A 22,731-nucleotide genomic window follows, 5' to 3' on the forward strand; every position below is an offset into this window, starting at 1 on the left:
CTTACATCAGCAAAATGGGCTAAGATGGAAATAGCCAATATTGGATGCACTGTGAAAAGACAGGTGCTATTGATGGAGCTATGAATTGCTCTCTTCTATAACACAATTTAAATTATGCTAGAAAATTTGTTAAACTGTTCATATATCCTTTGCCCTATTGATTCCAATACTGAGCTACTCCACCACAAGGTCAATAATGGAGTGAAAGATCCTTTTTAGGAAGCAAAGAACTGAAAACAAAATAAGAGCACATTGATTGGAGAATGGCTGCACAAATTGTAGTATATGATGTGAGAAATTTAGACAAGTAAAGAACTGATGTAGAGTGAAGAAAGCAGAACAAAAGAGTGAACTACACATGGTGACAGCAGGATTCAGATAAAAACTGTAAGGGTGGAGAGTTACATGCATTGCCTGTCACAGTAAAGATACCAGATAGTTTTGTTGCACCTTTTTTTAAAAGAAGATTTTATTTGGGGAGAAGGGAGACACAGTCAAGATGGTAGAGTGAGAAATTACAACTGTCAGAGTTCCCCCATAACCACTTCTACAACAAAAACACTTATATAGTAGCAGAAAACATGCTGAAGAATTTTGAGCAGGAAAGCCAAGAAAAAGTCACAATCATTTTTCTAGCCCAGGGCAGCTTAGGAGAATAGACAGAGCTCTCTGGACACAGGGTGGCATCTGGCCAGGAGCACAACACAATGGATGTGGCATTGGGGTGATGGCCGCAGTGGTGGCAGGGAGCATCCTAGCAAGGGGACTGAAAACCTGGGCAGAGAGATCCAGGAACCCCTGCATTAGCACTGGGCGTAGGATCAGATGCCATTTGACAGCTCTGTTGCCCATTACCTAGTTCTATATCACAGTTCCAGGGTAGAAAGAAGGGTTCCTGAGAGATTAAAAAACAGAGGCGAGGACATGAGCTGAGACCAGGCGAGTAGTGACTAAACCTCTTCCTGGATCATACTATGTTGGAAGCACTGAAAATTTACAGGCTTCCAGACCTAGCAATGACAGCAGCAGAAGGATATAAAAGACAGAAGCTCAGGCCAATTATACTCCCCAGAGATGAGCAGAGCTTAACTGTAATATAAAGTTCAAAGTAAAGAATTAGGCAGGAAAAATGAGCAAATAACAAAAAAAAAAAAACTGACCATAAAAACCTGCTGTGGTAACAGCTTAAGACACAAACTCATAAGAAAACAATGACTTGAAAACATCTACTAGACAAAGCATCAAAAAACAATGCAGATTGGACACAAGCCCAACTAGATTTCCTAGAACAGGGCTTTTTAAACTTTTTCCATTTGTATGGCCTGAAGGCATGCACAGTGCAAAGTGCACATGCTTTGTGTTTAGAAGCAAGGCTGCCGTGAAGTTGGGGATGCAGGCAAGCACTGCTAGAAACACCTTGGATTCATTATGTGTTTGATTTTTAATTAACTTTTGGTCTTTGTGCTTTCAGAAACCTTTTATTGCTGCCATGTTTTTTGCAACCCTATATGGAGTCATGGCCCACAGTTTAAGAAGTGCTATCTAGGAGACTAAAGGAGGTTCAAAAAAGAGCAAAAAATTATTTCAAGAAAATAAATAAAGAGCAGTAGAAGAAAAATTGGGAAAAGAAATGAAAACTGTGGAAGAAAATTATGAAAAGGGAATTAACAGGTTGGTAAAAGAGGCACAAAAACTATTAAAGAAATTAGCTCCTTAAAAATAAGAATTGCCTAATGGTAAGAGATAGAAAACATCATTGAATAAAATAGCTTCTTAAAAATTACAGTTGGTCAAGTGGAAACTAATTTCAAAAGACTGGAAAAAAAAGAAAAATATGAAATTTCTCCTGGGGGGAAAACAATTTATCTGGAAAATAGATTGAGGAGAGATAATTTAAGAATAACTTTTATCTGAAAGCCATGAATAGTAACAACATAAAAGAGCCTTGACATCATATTTCAAGAAATTATAAAATTGCCCAAATATCTTAGAACCAGTTGGCAAAGTAGAAGTTGAAAGATCTCATTAGTAACTTTTTGAAAGAAATTCCAAAATAAAAAATTCCCAGGAATATTGTAGCCAAAATCCAGAGTTCCCAGGTCATGGAGAAAACAGTGTAAGCAGCTGGAAAGAATTCAGATATTGCAGAATACTGATTCTGACTGTAGTCAGGATCTCATAAGATTTTGCAGCTGCAACCATAAAGGAGTGGAGGGCTTGGAATGTGAATTCCAAGAAGAAAGCAAAAGAGAGCTAGGATTACAACCAAAAATAACCCACCCAGCAAAACAGTATAATAATACAGGGAATAAAATGGACATTTAATGAAATAGTGGACCTTAAAGCATTCCTGATGAAAAGACAAGAGCTCAATAGAAAATTTGACATTCAAACACAAGAATTTCGAGAAACATAAGATCGTAAAACATGAGTGCAAAATCATAAAAGACTAAACAGAATTAAACTATTTACATTCCTATTTTTGTTCATTTGTTTTGTTGTTATGTTTGACTCATGGTGATCCTATCTGGGGTTTTCTTGGCAAAGATACTGGAGTGATTTGCCATTTCCTTCTTCAGTTCATTTTATAGATGAGGAAACTTGAGGTAAGCAGGGTGAAGTGACTTGCCCAAGGTCACACAGCTAGTACATGTCTCAGATCAGATTTGAACTCATGAAGATGAGTCTTCCTGATTCTAGGCCTGGCATTCTATCCACTGCACCACCCAGCTGTCCACATTCCTACACAGGGAGGTAATACATGTAACCACTAAACTTCTTTGTCATCAGAGCAATTAGAAGGATTCTACTTAGGGAACATCAGTGTGAGTCTGTTATGTTGGGATGATCTCAGACGAGTGGAAGGGTGAGAAAGATGGAAGAAATGAAGGGAGAGGAAAAATGGTGGAAATTATCTTTCATAAAAGAGGTCCTCAAGGAAGTTTATACAGTAGAGGGGAAAATGGAGGTGGGAAGCAGGCATGCTTGAAACTCACTTTCATCCTGATTTAAGGAGGGGAAAACACATAATTGAGTGCAAAAATTCTTTCCTAACCAGGAAGTAGTGAAAAGGCTAAGAGAAACTGGGCATGGATAAGAGGGAGGATAGCTTAAGAAAGGCAGTGGTCATAAGCAAAAGAGACTTCAAGAGGGGACAGAGTTAAAAAAGAGAAAGATAGGGGCAGCTGAGTGGTGTAGTGGATAGAGCTTTGGCCTTGGATTCAAGAGGACCTAAGTTCAAATCCGGTCTCAGACACATAACACTGTGTGACCCTAGGCAAGTCACTTAACCCTAATTGCCTTACCAAAAAGCAAAGGGGGTGGGGGATACATAGAATAGAAAGGAAGGAAACCCACAGTTGGCAGTCATAAGTGAATGTGAATGGGATAAACTCACCCATAAAATGGAAGAGGTTAGCAGAATGGATTCGAAACCAGCATTCAGCAATATCTTGTTTACAAGAGGCACACTTAAAACAGACACTCAGAGTTAAAATAAGGGACTGGAGCAGAATACATTATACTTCAGGTGAAGTAAAAAAGACAGTGTAACAAAAGTAAAAATAGACCTAATTAAAAGAGATAATCAGGAAGATTATATTTTGTTAAGAGGTACCATGGACAATGAATTAATATAAATACTGAGCATATATGCACCAAATGGCATAGTATCTAAATTCTTGAATAAAAAGTTAAATGAGTTACAGGAGGAAATAAGACAGTAAAACTGTACTAGGGGCAGTGGGGCAGAACTTCAGTTTACTTCTTTTGGATCTAGATAAATCTAATCATAAAATAGCAAGAAAGAAGTTAAGGAGAGGAATAGAATTTTAGAAAAGTTTGATATGAAAGATCTCTGGAGAATAGTGAATAGAAATAGAAAGGAGTGTACCTGAATTTCAACTGTATATGGTACCTTCACAAAGATATATTAGGGCATAAAAAACCCACAAATAAATGCTGAAAAGCAGAAATGCACCTTTTCTGAATTGTAATGTAATAAAAATTATATTCAATAAAGGGCTTTTGGAGCACAGATTAAAAACTAATTGGAATTAAATAATCTAATCCCAAAGAGTGAATGGGTCAAAGAACAAATCATTGAAACAATATTTTTATTAAAGATAATGACAGCAATGAGACAACATCCCAAAATTTGTTGGATGCAGCCAAAGCATTACTTATGGGAAAATCTACATCTTTAGACACATATCAGTAAAAGATCAACAAATTGGGCATGCAGCATAATCAAGTTTTGAAATAGGCAGTTTGTCTTTGGTATAATTTGATACTTTGATAGCTTTGTGATCTTATCTCTCTGTTGTTGCAAGTTTCAGCCTATATCTTTTTTATAGTGTGTGGCACATGTTCATGTCTTGTAAATTTTATGTGGAGTGTTTACCCAATCAGTAGTGATTTAGAACATTTTTTCATATGACTATAAGTAGCTTTAATTTCTTCATCTGAAAACTGCCTATTCATATCCTTTGACCATTTATCAGTTGGAGAATGACTTGTATTATAAATCTGACTCAGTTCTTTACATGTTTGAGAAACAAGGCCTTTATCCTAAACACTTGCTGTAAAAATTATTTCCCAGCTTTTTGCTTTCCTTTTAATCTTGTTTGCATTGATTTTGTTTGTGCAAAACCTTTTTAATTTAATGTAATTAAAATTATCCACTTTGCATTTCATAATGCTCTCCAGCTCTGTTTGGTCATAAATTTTTCTCTTCTCCATAGATCTGACAGTAGAGCAGGAATGCTTAACTAATGACCCCTTCTCAGAATAATATTTTTATATGCATACAATAAAATGCATAGGGCAAATAAAATCAATTTTTGGAATATACTTAGTAAAATGTATATTTAAAAAAAAATAAGCTTGTAGAGCTCAAGTTAAGACTCTGACTTAAAGAATAACAAGAGGAGGGAAAAAAGAAGGCCCGGGACAGAGCCCTGAAGTGTAGTCCTGCATACAGGACAAGATATGGATGAGACTAAAAAGAGATCACTCAGCCAGATAGAGAAACAGGAAGAACAGCATCATGGAAAAAAGTACCAACTAGGTAAGAACTGTCTAGGAGAAGGAGGATGGCCTTTAGAATCGGATGCTACAGAGAGTTTAAATAGAATGAGTACTAAAAAGGGGCCATTGAATTTAGCGGTAAAGAAATCGTTGGTGACCTTGGAGCAATTTGAGTAAAGTGGTGGAGTAGGAAGTTAGAATAGAAGGCCTTGAAAAGTGAGTGGGAGAAGTGGAGGTATTGGGTAAAGATAGCAGTTTTCTAGGAATTTGGCTGTGAAAGGGAGGAACAATACAGTACATACCTTAAGGAGTCAAGTGAGAGTTTTTTAGGAATAGAAGTCTGATCATGTTACTAGGCAGCTAGGAAAGAGCCAGTAAATAATGAGAGACTGAAGATTAGAAATTATATGGGGGGTGTGAACCTAGAAGGCGGTCTGAGAGGGAAAGAGATGGGATCAAAAGTCTGTATTTCCAGGGTTTGGCCTTGGTCAGGAAAAGGCTAAGTCTTCATTAGAGATTGAAGTAAAGGAGAGAATTAGGAATGATGTCAAGGGAGGTTGAAATACATAGTAGAGGATAAGAATGAGTTTCAAATCATATGGCTTCTGTTTCTGTAAAATATGAGGCACCTCTCCTGTGAGGGAAAAGGATGGGACAGGAGGTTTAAAAAAAGAAGAAAAGGTTTAAAACAGCTTTTAGGGGAATGAGATAGACAGTTTGGGGAGAATAAAAGGATTGTCTCAAAGGCTTATTTGAGATTAGGTAGTATAAACATGTAGTAGTTAGTCCAGTCAACAGCATGTAAATAGGAATGGAAGAGAAGATAATGCGAGTTATGGGTTTGGCAAACCGTGAAAAGTGTCTGTATCCTTTTCTGGTCTTACATCTTTGTGATGGCAACTTTATGCTGCTGCTCTTTGCAGTTCTTTGCAGGTTATATAGAACAGCCTGCTCATGCCTACCATATGTGTGTCTTTTTCTTTTCCTTGGGGCAGCCTGCAACTTTAATTCTTTGGAGACTTGTATTTCATGAATCATAGCCTTACAGCATCACTGGGAAAATATTGATTGCCCTTTGTTTCTGGGGGAAGCTTGGGATCACTAAAATAATCACACCATTTCCCCAAAGCAATCCTGTATGTTCTCTTTCTCCTATTCATTTCTGGACCCACTTCATTGTCCACAGGCATTCATCATTTCCATGAAAAAGATAGACACCACTATGGGTTATTCGTTTAACTGCATAACCTACTCTGGAGATGGGCTTATTCATTCACCTGATTTTCCCTGTGTAGTTAGGCTGAACTCTTTTAAGTAATAATGAATCTTACTTAGGAGGCTGTGAAGTGTTTACAGTGTTTGATACCATTGGTAATGGCATACCTAAACAATAGCATCTGAAGGTTCTCACCATCTATAGGAAATCCCTCTGTGTACTAGACATAGGTCATATGTTTAGAATTCACCTAGTTAAGCTACCTCACTTTACAGATGAGGAATTTTAGGTCCAGACAAAGGAAATGATTTGGCCACTTAGGAGTAGTATGTGGCAGAAACAAAACTCAGACCTAGGTCCTCTGGCTTCATATACTGCATAAACACTTTTGATGAGTATACAGCTTACTGTTTTATTCCATTCTTCATATTAATAATTAGAGGGTCATTGGATATCTGTTAAATGCATGGGAAACACCTCGTGAGAAAAGACTTTAAGTTAGTGTGGTTTCCTTTTGTTCTTTCAATTTATATTGTTGTAGTTAATGTATATTATTTTCCTGATTCTTCTTCATTTTGTATTAATTCATAACGACTTGCCATGTCTGTTTGTATTCGTTGCTTTTTATAGTACAGTAATAATCCATGACATTTATATACCACTAAGGTGGTGTTTTGTTCTACAAAATCAGGTGTATTTTTAATAGTCGAGCAATAAGTACACTGGGATCTTGTGTTCTCGGTGCCTTTCAGTTACTTGTATAACCATAAAGATGTGGTGTTTGATAAATATATGCATAAATTATTCTTGTAAAGATTTGTAGAGATAGAAATATGGGCATTGGTTGTATGTTCTTGCACTTTTTTGGTTAGTAAATAGTGATTTCCTCTCCTCCCTCCCATTCCCCCTACTTTGTCAGGTATCTTGAAACTCATCCTCTATTCCCTTATAATTGTGTTGCCTCTAGCATGGACTTCCTCTTTGTATATACTTGATTAACTATCTGTTTTTTCCATCTTTATTCAGTGCCATTTATTCATCTTCATGTCAGGGACAGTGATGGTAGATTGTGAATATGGTGGTTCTCTTTTCATTGACAGGAAAAGTTTGTACAAAGATATTTATATATTTTTTCCATTTTCTACCCTTTCATTATTCATTCATAAATAACATGTTTTATTCCTCTATAACTTAGTATATATAGTCTTTGACAGGAGCTATGAATAAAAAATTCATCACTTTACTGCCAACCTGATGATGAGTCTGTCTGGATTTCGCTGGGTGGTCCTTAGATATCAGTCATAGTCCATCAATGGGCCTTTTTCCTGCTTAGGAGAACTGCCAGAGCTTGCTGCTTTGCTGACATAGCTTTTGAGAACTGCAGGGTTACCTTCTCTAATGAAACACCAACATAGTATTTTAGTGGCAGAAGCATGTGGTCAGCAGTGTCGGAGGACTCAAAAAAAAGAAACCCCAAACCAAAAACCATTGAATTTACCAACGTAGGAGGTCATTGACATTTGAAGCAGTGTTTTCAGTATAATGTTAGGGGGAGAAACCAACCATGTTGCAGGAGATTGAAGAAGAGTGTGAGTTGTGAGGAAGTGTAGACAACTTTTTCAAGAAATTAGGTAGTAAAGGGATAGAGATGGTAGCTCGAATGGAGTAGAAAATTCGGGTGAAACTTTTTAAAACTTCAGAAACCTAACCGTTCTTTTCCTATGGGAAAGAGAGATTGAAGAACATAGGATTTAGAGCAACAAGAAATTTTAGAAATAATCTTACCCATCACCTTCATTTTACATATGAAGAAATTGAGATTAAGTGACTCATCCAAAGGCATTATTTAATTAGTATAGTAATAAGTAGTAGACCTAGGATTTGAACCCAGTTCATCTAACTACTAATCCAATGCCATGTCCACTTCTCCATTCTGTAGCAAATGGGAATGTTTGTGGGGGTGAGGTACTGTAGAGGGAGGGAGGGGATGGGATCAAAGGAAAAGATAAAAGTCTTAGCCTTAGGGAGGAAGTAGGGTTCCATCTTCCACAGAGGTAAGGAAAAGGAAGTATTGCAGTATCCTCCTATTTGGTCCATCTGCTTCCATTCTGTCCCCTCACCAATTCATCCTCCACACAGTTAAATTACCTTCCTTAATCTGGCTACTTCCTTAATCTGCCCTACTCAGAAAGCTTCAATAACAATGTATTACTCTACTGGGCATAAAAATACCAAGAGTTGAAACAATTCCTCTTCACAAGGAGTTTACATCCTAGTGGAGGAGAACAGCAAATAGGTATATAAGCATACATAGAATAAAGTGAACACACACACACACAGACACACACACACACACACAGAGAAATACAAATATGGTAGTTAAAGAGGAAAGACATTAAGAGTTAGGAGGATTAGGAAAGAATTCCTCTTCCAAGTGGTCCTTGCACTGCATCATTAAAGAAGATGGATTCTGTGAGGTGGAATTGAGGAGTAAGAGTATTCCAGTAAAAGGGAATAGTGCAAAGCCGGGGAGACGGGGTATAAAGTTCAGTTTGACTAGAATCTAGTTTGGAGAAGGCAAGCACAATGAAGCTGGAAATATAGGTTGGGGCTAGTTTAAGGAGGGCTTTAAAAGCTAAATAGAAGAGTTTATATTTGATCCTGAAGGTGATAGGTAGTCATTGGTACTGATTTCATTGTTCTATCTAACCAATCATTTCCTGTCATTTGAGATATAATTAATTTGATTGTCTTTATGTTATTCATTCCTTGCCATGACTATTTACTTGAAGAAAATTTTCAACATACATTAATGCAGGCTTCTGTATAATCTTCTTTTAAGTATATATTAATTTAATTTTGGAGGGTATTATTTTTGCAGTTTTTTGTATAATTTCTCTACCCCCTTATCCAGTGAGACAGATATTGGTACATAATGTAATATTTCCATAGTAGTCATTTTTTAGTTGCTCATCATAGTGACTCTAAGTGTGAATGATCCAGTATCTCACAAAATATTTCTTGTTGCCTTTGTACACGAAATAAAAAGTAGCTTCAAATCCTATCCTGTTGTCAGCAATTGCCAGCTTGCCATGTGTTGTCTTTTTTTTTTTTTTTTTTTTTTTTTGTGCGGAGGGCAAAGAAGTGTTCATCTTTCTGTATCTGCCTTAGAGTGATGACCATTCTGTTTCCATTAACATTACACGGGTTTTTGTTGTGATACTTTCCAAATCCATTACAACTCATTTTACAGTTCCAATAGGGTACATGTACATTAATACTAGAATTGTATAGGTATAATCTGCTTTAAATGGTTTTTTTTTCCCATTCAGCCTTAATTTCAGGCTGCCAATACGTCTTTTAACATTCAACCGCAATATTCTTTTTTTATATCTTTGTACTCACTGTCTCCTATTATTTCATCTGTTGGTTGGTTTCAGGCTTAAAGACTTGAATCTCAGTCTTTTCTTTGCATATGGGAAGAATTTACACTTATTGAGTCAAAATAGCATTTTGATATTAATGGAAATTTAATGAGATGAAAGAGCTGCCTAATGTGTTTCTGATGGGACTATATAGCTTGATGTGTATCTGTTTTATTGAATTCCCTTTTAATTTGGAATCTGGACGTAATTCTATTTAGGAGAAATTATATATTTAAGTCTGGTAGGATCTGTTTTGGGGTTAAAATATCCCCATCAGTTCTTGGCATTATTGTGTTGGTGGCTTGTTTTGAATAGAGCGCAGTTTTCCTCATGGGTATCAAATACTCTGTTGTTTATTCTATACTTGAGTCTATTTTAATAGAATAAGTCATGGGTGCAGAACTGAGTCCTAGCTTTGTAAACAATAGGCAGAATAAATGCCATGCCATTTTGGGACAGTTTGTTCAATAAATACCATTTAATAATTTTTTAAAATATCCCCTTTTAAAACTTTGTCCTTTTGTCACACCTTTTTTGTTCCTCAGCTAATACATTGTTTTCTTTCCGTTGTTTATAGATTTTTCTTTAGTAATATGAACTTTGAGTGCTATGTATGAAGTACAAAAAAACATATAAATTGGCCAAAACATGGAGTGATTGCTGATTTTCTTAACTTTTGATAATAGATATTTCATATTTTCTGTTGAGAAAAATGGAATCAGGCCTTGTACCTGAGAGGAACTTGGTAAAATGCTTTACTGGTAATTCATGAACTTCTTAATTCATGAAATCCATGAAGCATATGAAGTAGTATTTATGGATCTTACCTGGCCCCACCACTTTGCAGTTTTGCAGAGAAGCTTGAATTTCGTTTACCTCCCTTATGGACTGTTTATTATATTATAATTTGAAAGATATTTATTTTTTACTTGATCTAATTTGTGTTTTCATTATATTGGATTTCTTGTGGCTGTATAGATAACTAGAAAATTTCTTTATCCTTCTTTAGGTGGAAGGAAGGGGAAAGATCTCTTTCATCTCTGATTTCTTCATTCTTTTTTATTTATTTATTAATCCTTAAGCCTCTAGTAAAGTGCTTGATAGTGAATTGTATATTTTCTTCTTTGGGGTTCTTTGACTTCTAATTTTTCTTTAATCATTTGACTTTTGCTTTCTATTGCAGATTAAGGGAATCTAGAATTTTGAAATAACTTTTTTTTCCCCAAATATCTTTCCACATGTTTTGTTTTGTTTTTCCCCTGTTTGGTTGCATTTATTGGGCAATATGGTGTTGAAATTTTCTCTTTTGTATGAAGATGTAATCTTCAGTTCATTTCTACAGATCTTCCACAGCTAACTAGGTGTCTTCTACTGTGGCATTACTGATTGTTACCTAGCTTAGGGTTTTTTTGTTTGTTTGTTTGTGGGTTTTTTGGGTAGGCAATGGGGTTAAGTGACTTGCCCAAGGTCATAAAGCTGGTAAGTGTCAGGTGTCTGAGGACACATTTGAACTCAGGTCTTCCTGACCCCAAGGCCGGTGCTCTATCCACTGCCGCCACCTAGCTACCCCAAGCTTAGGGGTTTTCTTGCTCCACCTTTTGTCCAGTAGTTCTTACTGTTGCAGTTATTTATAGGTCCTAAAATGTGTTTACAGATTCTGTTAAATACTGTGGGAGAATGTATTTGTTTATGACAGTTATAGTAGATACTATCTTTGAAAAGTTACTCTGGGTTTAATTTGTCTGCTGTTGGATCATGCCATCAAACTAAAAGGACTTTTCAGAACTCCAGGGTGAGTATGACCCATATCCTTTTCAAAATCATTTGAGATAGCCCTTTAGTTGTGAGTTTTTGTCATCCACTTCATTATTAGGGTATAATTCCTGGAGTTTGCAGGACGTGAGGATTTGAGGACCACAGTGTCTTCAGTTTTTCCTTTTGGGTTTTAATAACTTCTTGATTTTTATCTCTTATTTCATCTAATATAGGCTTAGAGATGTAGTGTTTTTTTGTTGTTTTGTTTTAATTGCCCTGTACTGTCCCACAATATGTTATTTGGCAATAAAAACTATATTCCTTTCTTAAAATTGGTTAGAATACCCTACTTATCTATATTTTGAAAGTCTGTATGACTAGTAGTGCATTTTTATCCATATTGTCTTTGTATTGTGGATGATGATCACATCAGTACTAATGCCTGTGAATCCTATTTTCCTCATTAAGCTCCTATTGTATGCCAGATACTGTGCTAGGTGCTGGAGCGCAAATAGAAATATTAGACAGTCCCTGACCTCAAATAACTTTATATTGTGCTAGAGAGATGCAAAATATGTGAGCCTCTTGCTGCTGGGCCTCTCCTCTGAGCCCCTTCCCACACACAGCCTTAAGTTAACAGCAACCCATATGGATTGGTCTCGACCTTTCTTCCTTTGCTTCTTTAGAGTCTGGTCAGGCTCATCTTCAGAGCTCATTCTAGCTCAGCTCCTGTTCCAGTGACCCATGGGACATTAGGGAGTTGAGGATTAAAGAAATGAAAAGGAAATAAAGGCACTTGGGAATGATGTAAGACTATATGGGTACAGAGTGCCTTACTTGCACAAGTTCCTGATTATTCAGGCGGTCATTACTATGACAGTGTGTCAGGCACTGTGTTAAACTCTAGGGATTACAAAGAAAGGCAGAAGACATCCCCTGTCCTCAAGGAGCTCAAAAATCTAATGTTGGAGAAAACATGCAAACAGATATATACAAATAAGCTATATACAGGATAAATAGGAATTAATTAACAAAGGGAAGGCATGAAGAGGGCTTGGAAAAGTCTTCCTATTAAGCTTGTGATTTTTAGTTGGGACATAAAGGAAGCTAGGAAAGCCAGTAGGCAGATGAGGAGGGAGAGTATTTCAGGCAAAGAAAATGCCCAGAGCCAAACCTCTAAACAGAGGATTTTATCTTTGATCCTAGAGGCAATAGGGAGTCACTGGAGTTTATTGAGTAAGAAGTTGGCTAGGGATGTGCTTTTAGAACTTGGTTGAACCTGTGCTTTTAGAAAATCACTTTGGTGACTGGAGGATGGAGTGGAGTAGGGAAATACCTCAGGTAGGCAGACCCACCACCAGGCTATTGAAGCAGTCCAGGTGTGAGGTGATAGGGGCCTGTACCAGGGTGATAGCAGGGTCAGAGAAGAGAAAGAAGTATGTATATTCAAGAGATGTTACATAGGTGAAATTGGCAGGTCTCCATAACACCTTGGATGTGGGGAGGTGAGAGATATTGAGGAGTCAAATATGACACCTAAGTTTCCAGCCTGAGGAACTGGAAGGATGGTGGTGCCCTCAACAGTAATAGGGAAGTTTCAGAGTGGGGGAGGGCTTAAGGGGATAGATAATGAATTCAGTTTTGGATATGTTGACTTTAAGATGCCTACTAGACAGGCAGTTTGAGATGATCCAGGGCTTCAGCCTAGGATGTTTTTCTGCATATAATCTTCATCTATCACTAGGCAGCATCTTCTCCCTGTACCCACTGGTATATGACCCTTCACCTCTTTTGCAAGTACTATATTAAATAACCATAGAATAGAGATAAACTCCAGACCTGTGATTTCATTGGTATAGTGAATTCACAGGTGAAGAAACATTCATTGTAGGTTTTCTCTACAATTTATAATCTTAGAGAGTTGCCTAGAAGAGACGTGTCAAACTCAAATAAAAATGGGATCCACTAAATCCAATGTAAGGATCCCTGCTGACCTCATATTAACTTAGAAAAACCACATATTAATATTATCATTGTTCTATTGCATTTTTATTTATTTTGTTTTAATCTGGTTCAGCCTACCCTCAGGAGTGTAGGCAGGCCAGCCAACTGTGAGGTTAAGTGATTGGCCTAGAGTCACAGAAGACATTGTGTGGCAGAGGTGGAACCAGAATTCAGATCTTCTTGTTTTTAGGACCAGACCAAAAAAAAAGACCACCTTTCTATTCTATATGACACACTACCTCTCTAAATAATCATACCATATTAAGGAATCTTCTATTTCATTCATTATCACCTGGATCAAATTTGCCATGTTAATGTCACTTTTGTTGACTTTGATTAGAACTTTGTTTTTGTTGGAAAAAAGTGTATGTTTTTATGTGGGAGCTGTACTCAAAAGTATTCAATAATTTTCTCCCCTGACAAGAGGACAAGCCCCGTTACTCCCTCACTACTCGCCTCCACCCCCGTTTAGAAAACTCTAACCTTAGCTGAGTCTTACGCCAACCTCTCTGCAGCTATGCTTTCCCTGTAGCTGCTTTTCACTATTATGTAAGTCAATTAAAGCTGAATAAAAGCACTCCCATATGCTAAAAGGGCCTGCTCTAGGTTAAATAGCAAGCTGTGGATCCAGTGAATGCAATTTCATGTCTACTAGCTGAGCTCAAAGTTCTGAAGTAGAAGAGAGTCAGAAATGTGCACAGTTGGGGGCTGGTGCCAGAACACAGGATTGGAAAAACTTAGACAATGAGGGATTCATAGGGTCAAGGACAATGCCTTGTTAAAATGGATTGGGTTCCAGGCTGTGCTGGAATGATTTTTAATCTGAATGATTTTAAAATTTTCATTGTGAGCAGTTACACCTCCGATAACACATGCTACAAATCAGGTTATTGTTTTTGTCTAGACTAAAGAAAGTGAAGGGAAAATGTTAATAATGTAGATTAAACTTAAAAGTATGGATGGTTGTGAGAGTTGAGAATGCTGGGGGAAGATTGATGAAGTTGTTAGGACCATCAGTATCAGAAATATCTAAATCATTGAGGATAGCAGGATTTGTCAATGAAGGAAACTAAGGCAAGAGCTAACATCACCAAAGAAGGTAGAATTATCATAAGATGAAGGATGGAAACAGGATGATATAATTGGAAGGAAGGAAGAGGTTATTGAATATAATGGCATGGGTCTGGAAATGACAATAGAGAACATGTCCTTGACACTGTCAGTTGGGGAAGAAAAGGAGTGAAAGGAGGTGACAGAAAGAAACGTTAGTATTGAAGTGGAAAGAGAGATAGATATATGCTAGCTTTAGAAGAAAGCCAGATTTCAGTATTAGATGTTAAAAGGAGAAGAGATTCTGAATGTTTATTAAATTGAATGAAGCCACATTGTTGACCACAGAGGTAATAAATACCCAGCAAGGATTCTACAGAGGACAGAGCCTGGGTGGGAGTAAAGGTTGATCTGGATATGGATAAAAGGGAGAGATAACAAGAGAAAAGGATTTTTGCTTAGGCAGGCTATGATTCTTAGCTTCAGAGATTAGGCATGTGGGAAGTTAAAATTGGGATTTGCTACACACTTGCCAAAAAGTATGGCCAGATAGACAGAAACTTGTGTCTATAAGCCTGGTTTTGTTCAGTCGTGTCTGACTCTTTGTGACCCCATTTGGGGTTTTCTTGGCAAAGATACTGGAGTGGTTTGCCATTTCCTTCTCCAGTTCATTTTACAGATGAGGAAACTGAAGCAAACAGGGTTAAGTGACTTGTCCAGGGTCACACAGCTAGGAAGTATCTGAGGCCAGATTTGAACTCGGGAAAATGAGTCTTCCTGACTCCAGGCTCAGTGCTCTTATCCACTGCACTACCCAGCTGCCCATTTCATATAATATCATCCTTTTTCTAAAGTTTGTTAAGTTTGCTGAACTTTTATTTCACTACTTGCTTGTTTTTCTTCTTCATTATAAGGCTTTCTAGGAGAGAGGAATGAAAGAAATATGATGGCAACAATAGGTGATGCAAATGAAAGGTATCGATGAAAATTTATTTTTGAAAAAACAAAGCAATTCACTGCAATAGCAACTTTTGAAGGACTTCTAAATTCCATTTCAATGTAAATAAATTTACCAGGATTTGTGATAAACAAAATAAACAATAAGCATTTCTCCCCAAAACCTAGTAGCCCATCTGTAAGCCTACAAACATTTATTTAATGCCTTCTTTGTGCTAGATACTTTGCAAGACAAAAATGAAACAGTCCTTGCTCTCAGTATAAAGAGCAAGCATTTGTTAAATAAGGGCATCTAGGCACAGTGGACCTGGACATAGAGTTGAGAAGACCTGAGTTCAAATGAGGACTCAGAGCTGGAGAAGGAAATGGCAAAGTACTCCAATATCTTTGCCAAGAAAACCCTAAAAAGGGGTCATGAAGAGTCAGACATGACTGAAAAATGAAAACAACAGCACTGATGTAAAGCAAAGGAGACTGTCTTTGCACTTAAGGATGTTATAATCTATTGGGAGAGGACTTCATGTAAGAAGGTGCTGGAAAGGGGAAGGAAGGAAGAGGTAGAGATGGGAAAAAGCTATAGTAAGTAGAAGATACAGAAAATACATGATAAGAAAAGAATAGGAAAAATAGTATTTTAGAGTTGGAAGAACAAGGATCTGGATAAATGTACTGAAGTCTTGCTATGTTATTTAAAGTTTCTGCTGTAGAACTCACTGCTATAGCAAAGATATTATAAAAACATCCTTTTGGTCATAATTTTATGTAATATGATTTACAAATTATTCACAAATGAAAGATGGAATCTACATGATACTACTTTATACTGTGTAGGAAGCAATATATAATCATATTCTAGCAACTTTTGAAAGTGAAATAACATCCGATCTTTGTCATAAAAGGCTGAAGTAAACTTTGATAGAAAAAATTGAAGGCAGACTAAAATTTACTACAGCTAGATACTAAGAGAATCCGTGGCAGAAAAAGCTTGGAAACAATAGTATAGAAATTCAGAAGGAGTTTAATTATTAATTTTTGGGACGGGAGAAGATTTGAAAACACACTCCCTGAAGAATTGTATTTGGAGAAAGTGTTTTTGTTTTTTTTTTCCTATTAAGTGATTCATTCTAGAATTTCTGTTTAACTTTCAAGAATGAAATTATAATTCCTTTCGGTATGTAAGGTGGTAAATTTAATATAAGTTAAAACCTGGTTCTTAGGTTTGAAAATTCTTTATTCAGATTATCTTGTCAGAGCTAATATTTGAAGTTTGGTGTTTATGATTCTCTAATTAAAAGCCTTATTTAAGTACAGGTTTAAATAATATAACTTTGAAATTTGGAAAAGGATAGGCAGTTGATCTGTGGTGCTCATGTTTTATAAATTCACTTCAAACACTGAATAAGCAAACACTGAACTATTGCTCCTTGGGGAAATACAGGGTTAGCTTTCCTGCTGGCCTTTGGTCACAACATTTGCTTTAGCACTTTCTGAGCTGGTTTCATGTACAGATTCGGGAATTTCCTCTGCCTTTTTCTGGATGAACCTTGTTGATTCATTTGTTGTTGAGCTCATGGCCAACAGTACTCATACCTGAGCAAAGCTTATCTAACACATTTTCTCTGTAAGATGTATCACAGCCTTCTTGTGCTAGACAGCACTTTGCTATACTTGGTGGCCATTTTAAACAGTGAAATCACCAAAAAATACCCAGAAAGATATGAAAAAGATGATACTAAATAGACTGTGAAAAGGACACATTTATAGTATGAGAGCTGAAACAAGAAGGCAGAGTGTGGCTTTCAACTTCAGCAGGACAACTTAGATTTTTTTCACTGTTCTGTGCATGTTGATTTTAGGGTTAAAAATAAAGCAATAAATTTTATTAGTGAATGTGTAAACCACAGATAATGAGTAAGGTTTGAACCATTTATATTGTAATACAAATCTAGCATTCTCCTAGGAAAGAGAGTTGCAGAGAGGGAACAAGTATTTATTAAGCACTTGTTTAACTCATTTGTTCTTCTCAAGCATTGTGAGATGGGTCCTCAATTTACATTTAAGGAAACTGAGGAAAACAAAAATAAGTGTCTGACACTGCATTTGAACTTAGTTCTTCCTGTCTCTAGACCCAATGTTCTATCTTCTGCATTACCTAGTGGCCAGTATTAATGGAAATTAAAGTGTAAAGTCACTTAATCTTTAGAATATGGCTTTATGGGATTCAGGAGGATTTTATAAAATGTATTTTCAAGAGAATAGCTTGAGGATTCAGTAAGTATTTGCAAGATATTAAGCAATTCAACTATGAGATAGATCAGATACTTCAAAAATTAAATCTTTTTAGTGTCCCATTTCTGTCCTTGGCTCCTGAAAAGTTAAGTTGTTCCTTTTGCTAGTTGTGTCTCATCTCTTCCTCATGTTGAAGCCTAGAGAATTGGAAATACTCAGAGTACACATTTTTCCTTTTGTTCAACATGAATACACTTGCCATTGTAACAGCTTGCTTTTGTTAACTTTATAGTGAAATGCTAGTAAAGGTGATTAGATTATCCCCAACAAAAATGTTACATGAGTTTTTCGTTTTCTTAGTGTTCACAAGGCCAAGGATGGCACTCCTTCCCTTACATATCTCCCCCACCACCCCCATTTTTGGTTCTCTGAATGCTTCCATGTTTTTCAAATGCTTTTGGTTAATATGTAAAATCTGTCAGTCATACATACCCTTCATTTTTAGCTAAACATAATTTTGACTTGGGTTTTGCTAAGGTTTTCTTAGGTTGTTGACAGTTGGGGGGCTGCCCATTGAGCATATTTTCCTGTGTCTTTCTTGTGATTTGAAAAAAAATATTTTCTTTCATTCATTCAGAATAAGCATGATAAATAAGCTAGTTGTGACTGAGAATAACTGATGATTTTTTAATATATTTATTCACCTTCACAAGAAGTCAATAACAACAAAAGAAACAAAGTGCAAACATACTTTTTCTACATTGTGTATTGCATTTGTATCCAATACTATATCCACCAGTTCGGATTACTTTGTATACTTTTTCATTTTTCCATATACTTTGCCACTTTTTTCCACATTTATTTTTCAGGAAATTTCTGCTACAGTTTTACACTAATACTTTATTGTGGTATGGCACTGACCCTCGGTTCTAAAAGGCTTCTTAATGCCAGAGGAGCATAAGTCCTGGCAGGCCTTGCCCAGCCAGAAAGATTCCCTGGGGCTCCTGGAAACAGTCTGTTTTAGGAAAGTCAGTTTAGCTAAGGCTGGAGAGGTACATCACCAGATTGGCCAAAATACCTTTATCAGTCACAGGACCCCTCAGAAGCTACCTCCTCAGCTGAAAAAGATAAACTGTATTGGTAGGGCCCACTTGAGAAAATTAGAGCTCACCTTCATGCATACAAGCAGTGGTAATGTAATATTCCATTACATTAAAGTCCTTAGTTATCTTAGCTTTCACCCGGTCATTGAGCATTAAAGGTTGGAGTTTGGCTATTATTAGATGTGCAACTATAAGCATCTTTGTACGAATGAGTTTTTTCCTTTTGAATTATTTCCTTGGGAAATATTCCCAGTGGTGGGATCACTAGGTCATTGTTATATATTGCCAAGAACAGCTGATAATATTTTAGTATTATTGGTTAAATGCCAACAGTGTTTGGTCCAGCATAAGAAAAGAACTAGAAGAGAACTACACTTGGGAGTTGGGGAGTATTCTGTGAGAATTGGAGCAAATGTCAGGCAACACAAATTTATTAGTAAGTGCTTACTGTGTGCCAGGCACTGAACTAAATACTGGGGATAATAGAGAAAGGCAAAACTTGTTCCTGCCCTCCCGGAGCTCACATTTTAAAGAAGGTAGCAACATATAAATAACTAGGTACAAGATAAAGATAGGTATGAAGAGGAAGAGAGAGAGTGAGACAGATGGCAGTTGAGGGGATGAGGCAAGAGTTCCTTTTCAAAAGATGGGGTTTGAGCTGAAGCAATCAAGAGGCAGAGGTGATGAGGGAGTATAATCCATAAACATAGATTGGGAAGGCAAGACCAGAGTGTTATGTTTGAGGAGAAAATAAGTGGCCATTATAGTTGGGTGGTGGAATGCATGAGAGGAATGAAGTATAAAAAGTAGGAAAGGGACAGCTTGTGAAGAGCTGTTTAAAAAGGGAATGAGAGAGGGATTAACTTTAATAATTTTTTAAAGGAATTTAAGGCTTAAAATCAGGATGACTTCTAAGATTCTTTCCATCCTTGAAGTCCTGTGATTTCGGTGTCAAATTATTATGGGTGTCAGCAGTTGCATTGCTATGTGTAGTAGTACTGTTTTTGTTTTTAGTGTGGTGATAATTTGAAAAGTGATGAACTTGATACAGGGAACAATGAGGAAATATCTAGGGCATTTTGTCCTAGTCATTTCTTGAACTTGACAGATTGCCCCATAAGTGGCCCAAGAAATACTTTGGCTAGGTACACTCCTCTAGAGGATCTTGCAAGACCCCTCTTTGGAGCCTAGTTAGCTTAAATTTGGTTTTGAAATTGGGGACCAGTGCTCTGTAGCTATGTACTATCTTCTCTCTGTCTTTTTCCCCCCTTTGTTTTGTTTTTCTTTCCTTAAAGGCTTAAAAAAAGTCTTCTAAATTTTGGGATTGGTTCCCATTTAAGTGCTGACTTTAATGTGTGTGCAGTGTAGCATTTTACTGGGGAAAATGGAGTGGTAAAGGTTGTGAGGATGGGGAGGAAGAATGGGGTGCTTTTGTGGTGATTAAAAAAATTTCCAGAGACAAAGTTTTTGGGTAAAATTTGGACTCAGTCAAAAGGCTTCACCCAAGGACCTAGAAAGTCACTTAAGTTCCCCATCCTGGCCCCAGACTTTGGGCATTCTGGACAGAAGGATCTCTCTATCCAAGCTTAATTGAATGGAATTCACCTAAGACTAGAGATTCCTTTTAAGGCTGGGTGGGCTTAGGAAGAAAAGTTTAGCTGGACCTTCAGAGACTGAAGTCTTGAAGTCAGGATAGAGAAAAGGAGTAACTCTGAATCTTCTCCAAATCATTAGTTAGTAATAATCATTTCTCTCACTTTTAACTCATCATTTTTTATAGCTGATACTATTCATTAAAAGATTTTGAGAATCATTAATGCTTGAGAAATTACCCAAGATGAGTCAAAATTGAAAACACTAAGTGCTTTTTTTGCCTTATTTTCCAGATTGTTCCGAGTACTTCATTGCTATACTTAGGTATTAGCTCGTACATATATGTACAGATCTGTCTTTTAAAATGGCAGAGGGAGGTGGCAATGAAGAGGTGATTCACTTGAACAGCTTTCATGGTCACAGGGGGAAAGGTAAGTTATTTGGCTTCTTACTATTTCTCTTTCCCTTCTATTTTCCTTTAGCCTAACATTGTTACAAGAGATTTGTTGTAATACATTTTGTAATATTTAGAACTTAGAGCATTGATAAATAGGGCACTAACATAATTTTTTAAAAGCAAGAGTCCTCATCCTTAAGGAATTTTCATACTAGATTGTTAATGGCGTGTGGCAATGAGTCATTTGATCTATGTCATAAACAAAGACAAAAAAAGGAATTGTGAATGTGTGAAGCAGTGGACTGCAGATGAATTAAGGGCAAAGGAATAGGATTAAAAGGAATAATAATAATAACAACAATAAATTTGTTATGGGAATTTATAGTTTACAAAGAACTTTCCTTATAAAACTACAAGGTAGATAGTATAAGTGTTTTATAATCCCTATTTTAAAGCTGAAACTACAGGAAGTTGGGTAATTTGTCCAAGGTCAGGTAGCTAGTAAGTGTCAGGATCTAATGAGAAGATACTATCAGAGCAGGAGCAATCTTTAAGTAAGCTCTAGAAAGTGGTGGTACAAAACACACCTTTGGCCTTTTCATTGTATTAATTGTTTACTTAACAGACAGTATCAGTTTAGGAATTTTTCTTCAGGGGAAAAAATTTGGTTTGGATTTGTAATGAAGTAATTAGCATTTGCTTTATAGAAGTTTGTAACCAACTTTTCTGGAAAGTATATAATTTTATAAATTGATCATTTCTTTTAAAACTAATAATAATAATTTGTATAAATATGCATGAACTTTTACTGTCTAGTCATAATTTAAACTTTGTTAGACCTGAAGAAATAATCTGTGCCTGTCAATAGGAAAGAATACTGAATATACACATTTTATTGCCTATATAAACATTCTGTGAGGAGGGGTAGTGTTTTTTTTCCAGGTGCATTTTGTGCTCCTGTCTCTTTTTTATTGGTTTTTCTTTGTTGATTTTACAAACATTTCAAATTTTGCAAGGTGTAAAAATGACCAGTTCATAAAAAACATAGATTTTAGTATTTTATTAGTGTTCTAAAGTGGTTGCCAGATGTATTTTAAAAGTTTTAATATATTCAATTTTTGTTGTGACTTATACTTAGTTTCCAACTTTTAAGGACATGTCATCACTCAAATTACATAGTAGTGTTTGGGGTCAAGTCTTTAAGATTATGACTTGTAACTGACATTTTTAGAAACTTTTTTCATAAAAATCATGAAATATCTAAGCTAAGTGTTGGAATGTATTTCTAGTTTTAAAAATTTTTGCCACAGCCTGGCTCATACTCTCTTTTCCAGCCTTATTTCGCATTACTGCCCTAAATTCCAACTAAAATGCACTTTGTTGGCTCTTCACCCTCTCAGCATTCCTGTATGCTATCTCTTTCTCTTTTTCTCTTCTGTACCCCTCTGCTCCTCATACGCACTGGAACTGCACCCCTCTCCTAAGCTTCAAAGTCACTTTCTCCTCTCTACCTTCTGGAGTTATCTGCCCTGCTCCTACAGGGCAGTGAAGCATTTCCTCTCCCTTACACACCTATTAAATCTTTCTTTCCTCAAATTAACATTGTATTTATTTATCTGGTTACTCCCAATGGAATGTAAAATCCTTTAAGGCAAGAATTATTTCGTTTTTATCTTTAAATTCCTCGAGCTTAGCACCCTGTGCTAGTCTGAACTTGCTCGTTTATCTGCCTAGACAGGTGCAGATCTACTACTGTAGTATGCCAGGCACTGTGCTACTTATTTTTACTAGTATTATCTTATTTTGTCCTCATAGCAATCCTGGGAGGTAGATACTATTATTTTCTCCATTTTTTAGTTGAGGAATATGGGTCAGAAGTTAAATGACTTGTCCAGGGTCACACAGCTAGTATCTTAGGGCTGATTGGAACTTGTCTTACTGACTCTAGGCCCAGCTCTCTCTGCTGCTGTGCTT

General features: G+C 36.5%; 1 protein-coding gene across 1 annotated transcript in view; it reads left to right on the forward strand.

Moving 5' to 3' along the window:
- The window catches only part of RNF216 (ring finger protein 216), a 179,876-nt gene that overhangs the window by 32,795 nt on the left and 124,350 nt on the right, over positions 1-22,731 (forward strand). The window contains exon 2 of the mRNA XM_027874745.1: positions 20,654-20,791. Within this exon, the coding sequence (XP_027730546.1) occupies positions 20,725-20,791 (67 nt within the window). The 5' untranslated portion in view covers positions 20,654-20,724. The remainder of the gene's footprint in view (positions 1-20,653; positions 20,792-22,731) is intronic.

Source organism: Vombatus ursinus, unplaced genomic scaffold (assembly GCF_900497805.2).
Source record: "Vombatus ursinus unplaced genomic scaffold, bare-nosed wombat genome assembly UNPS02014807.1, whole genome shotgun sequence".
Lineage (NCBI taxonomy): Eukaryota > Metazoa > Chordata > Mammalia > Diprotodontia > Vombatidae > Vombatus > Vombatus ursinus.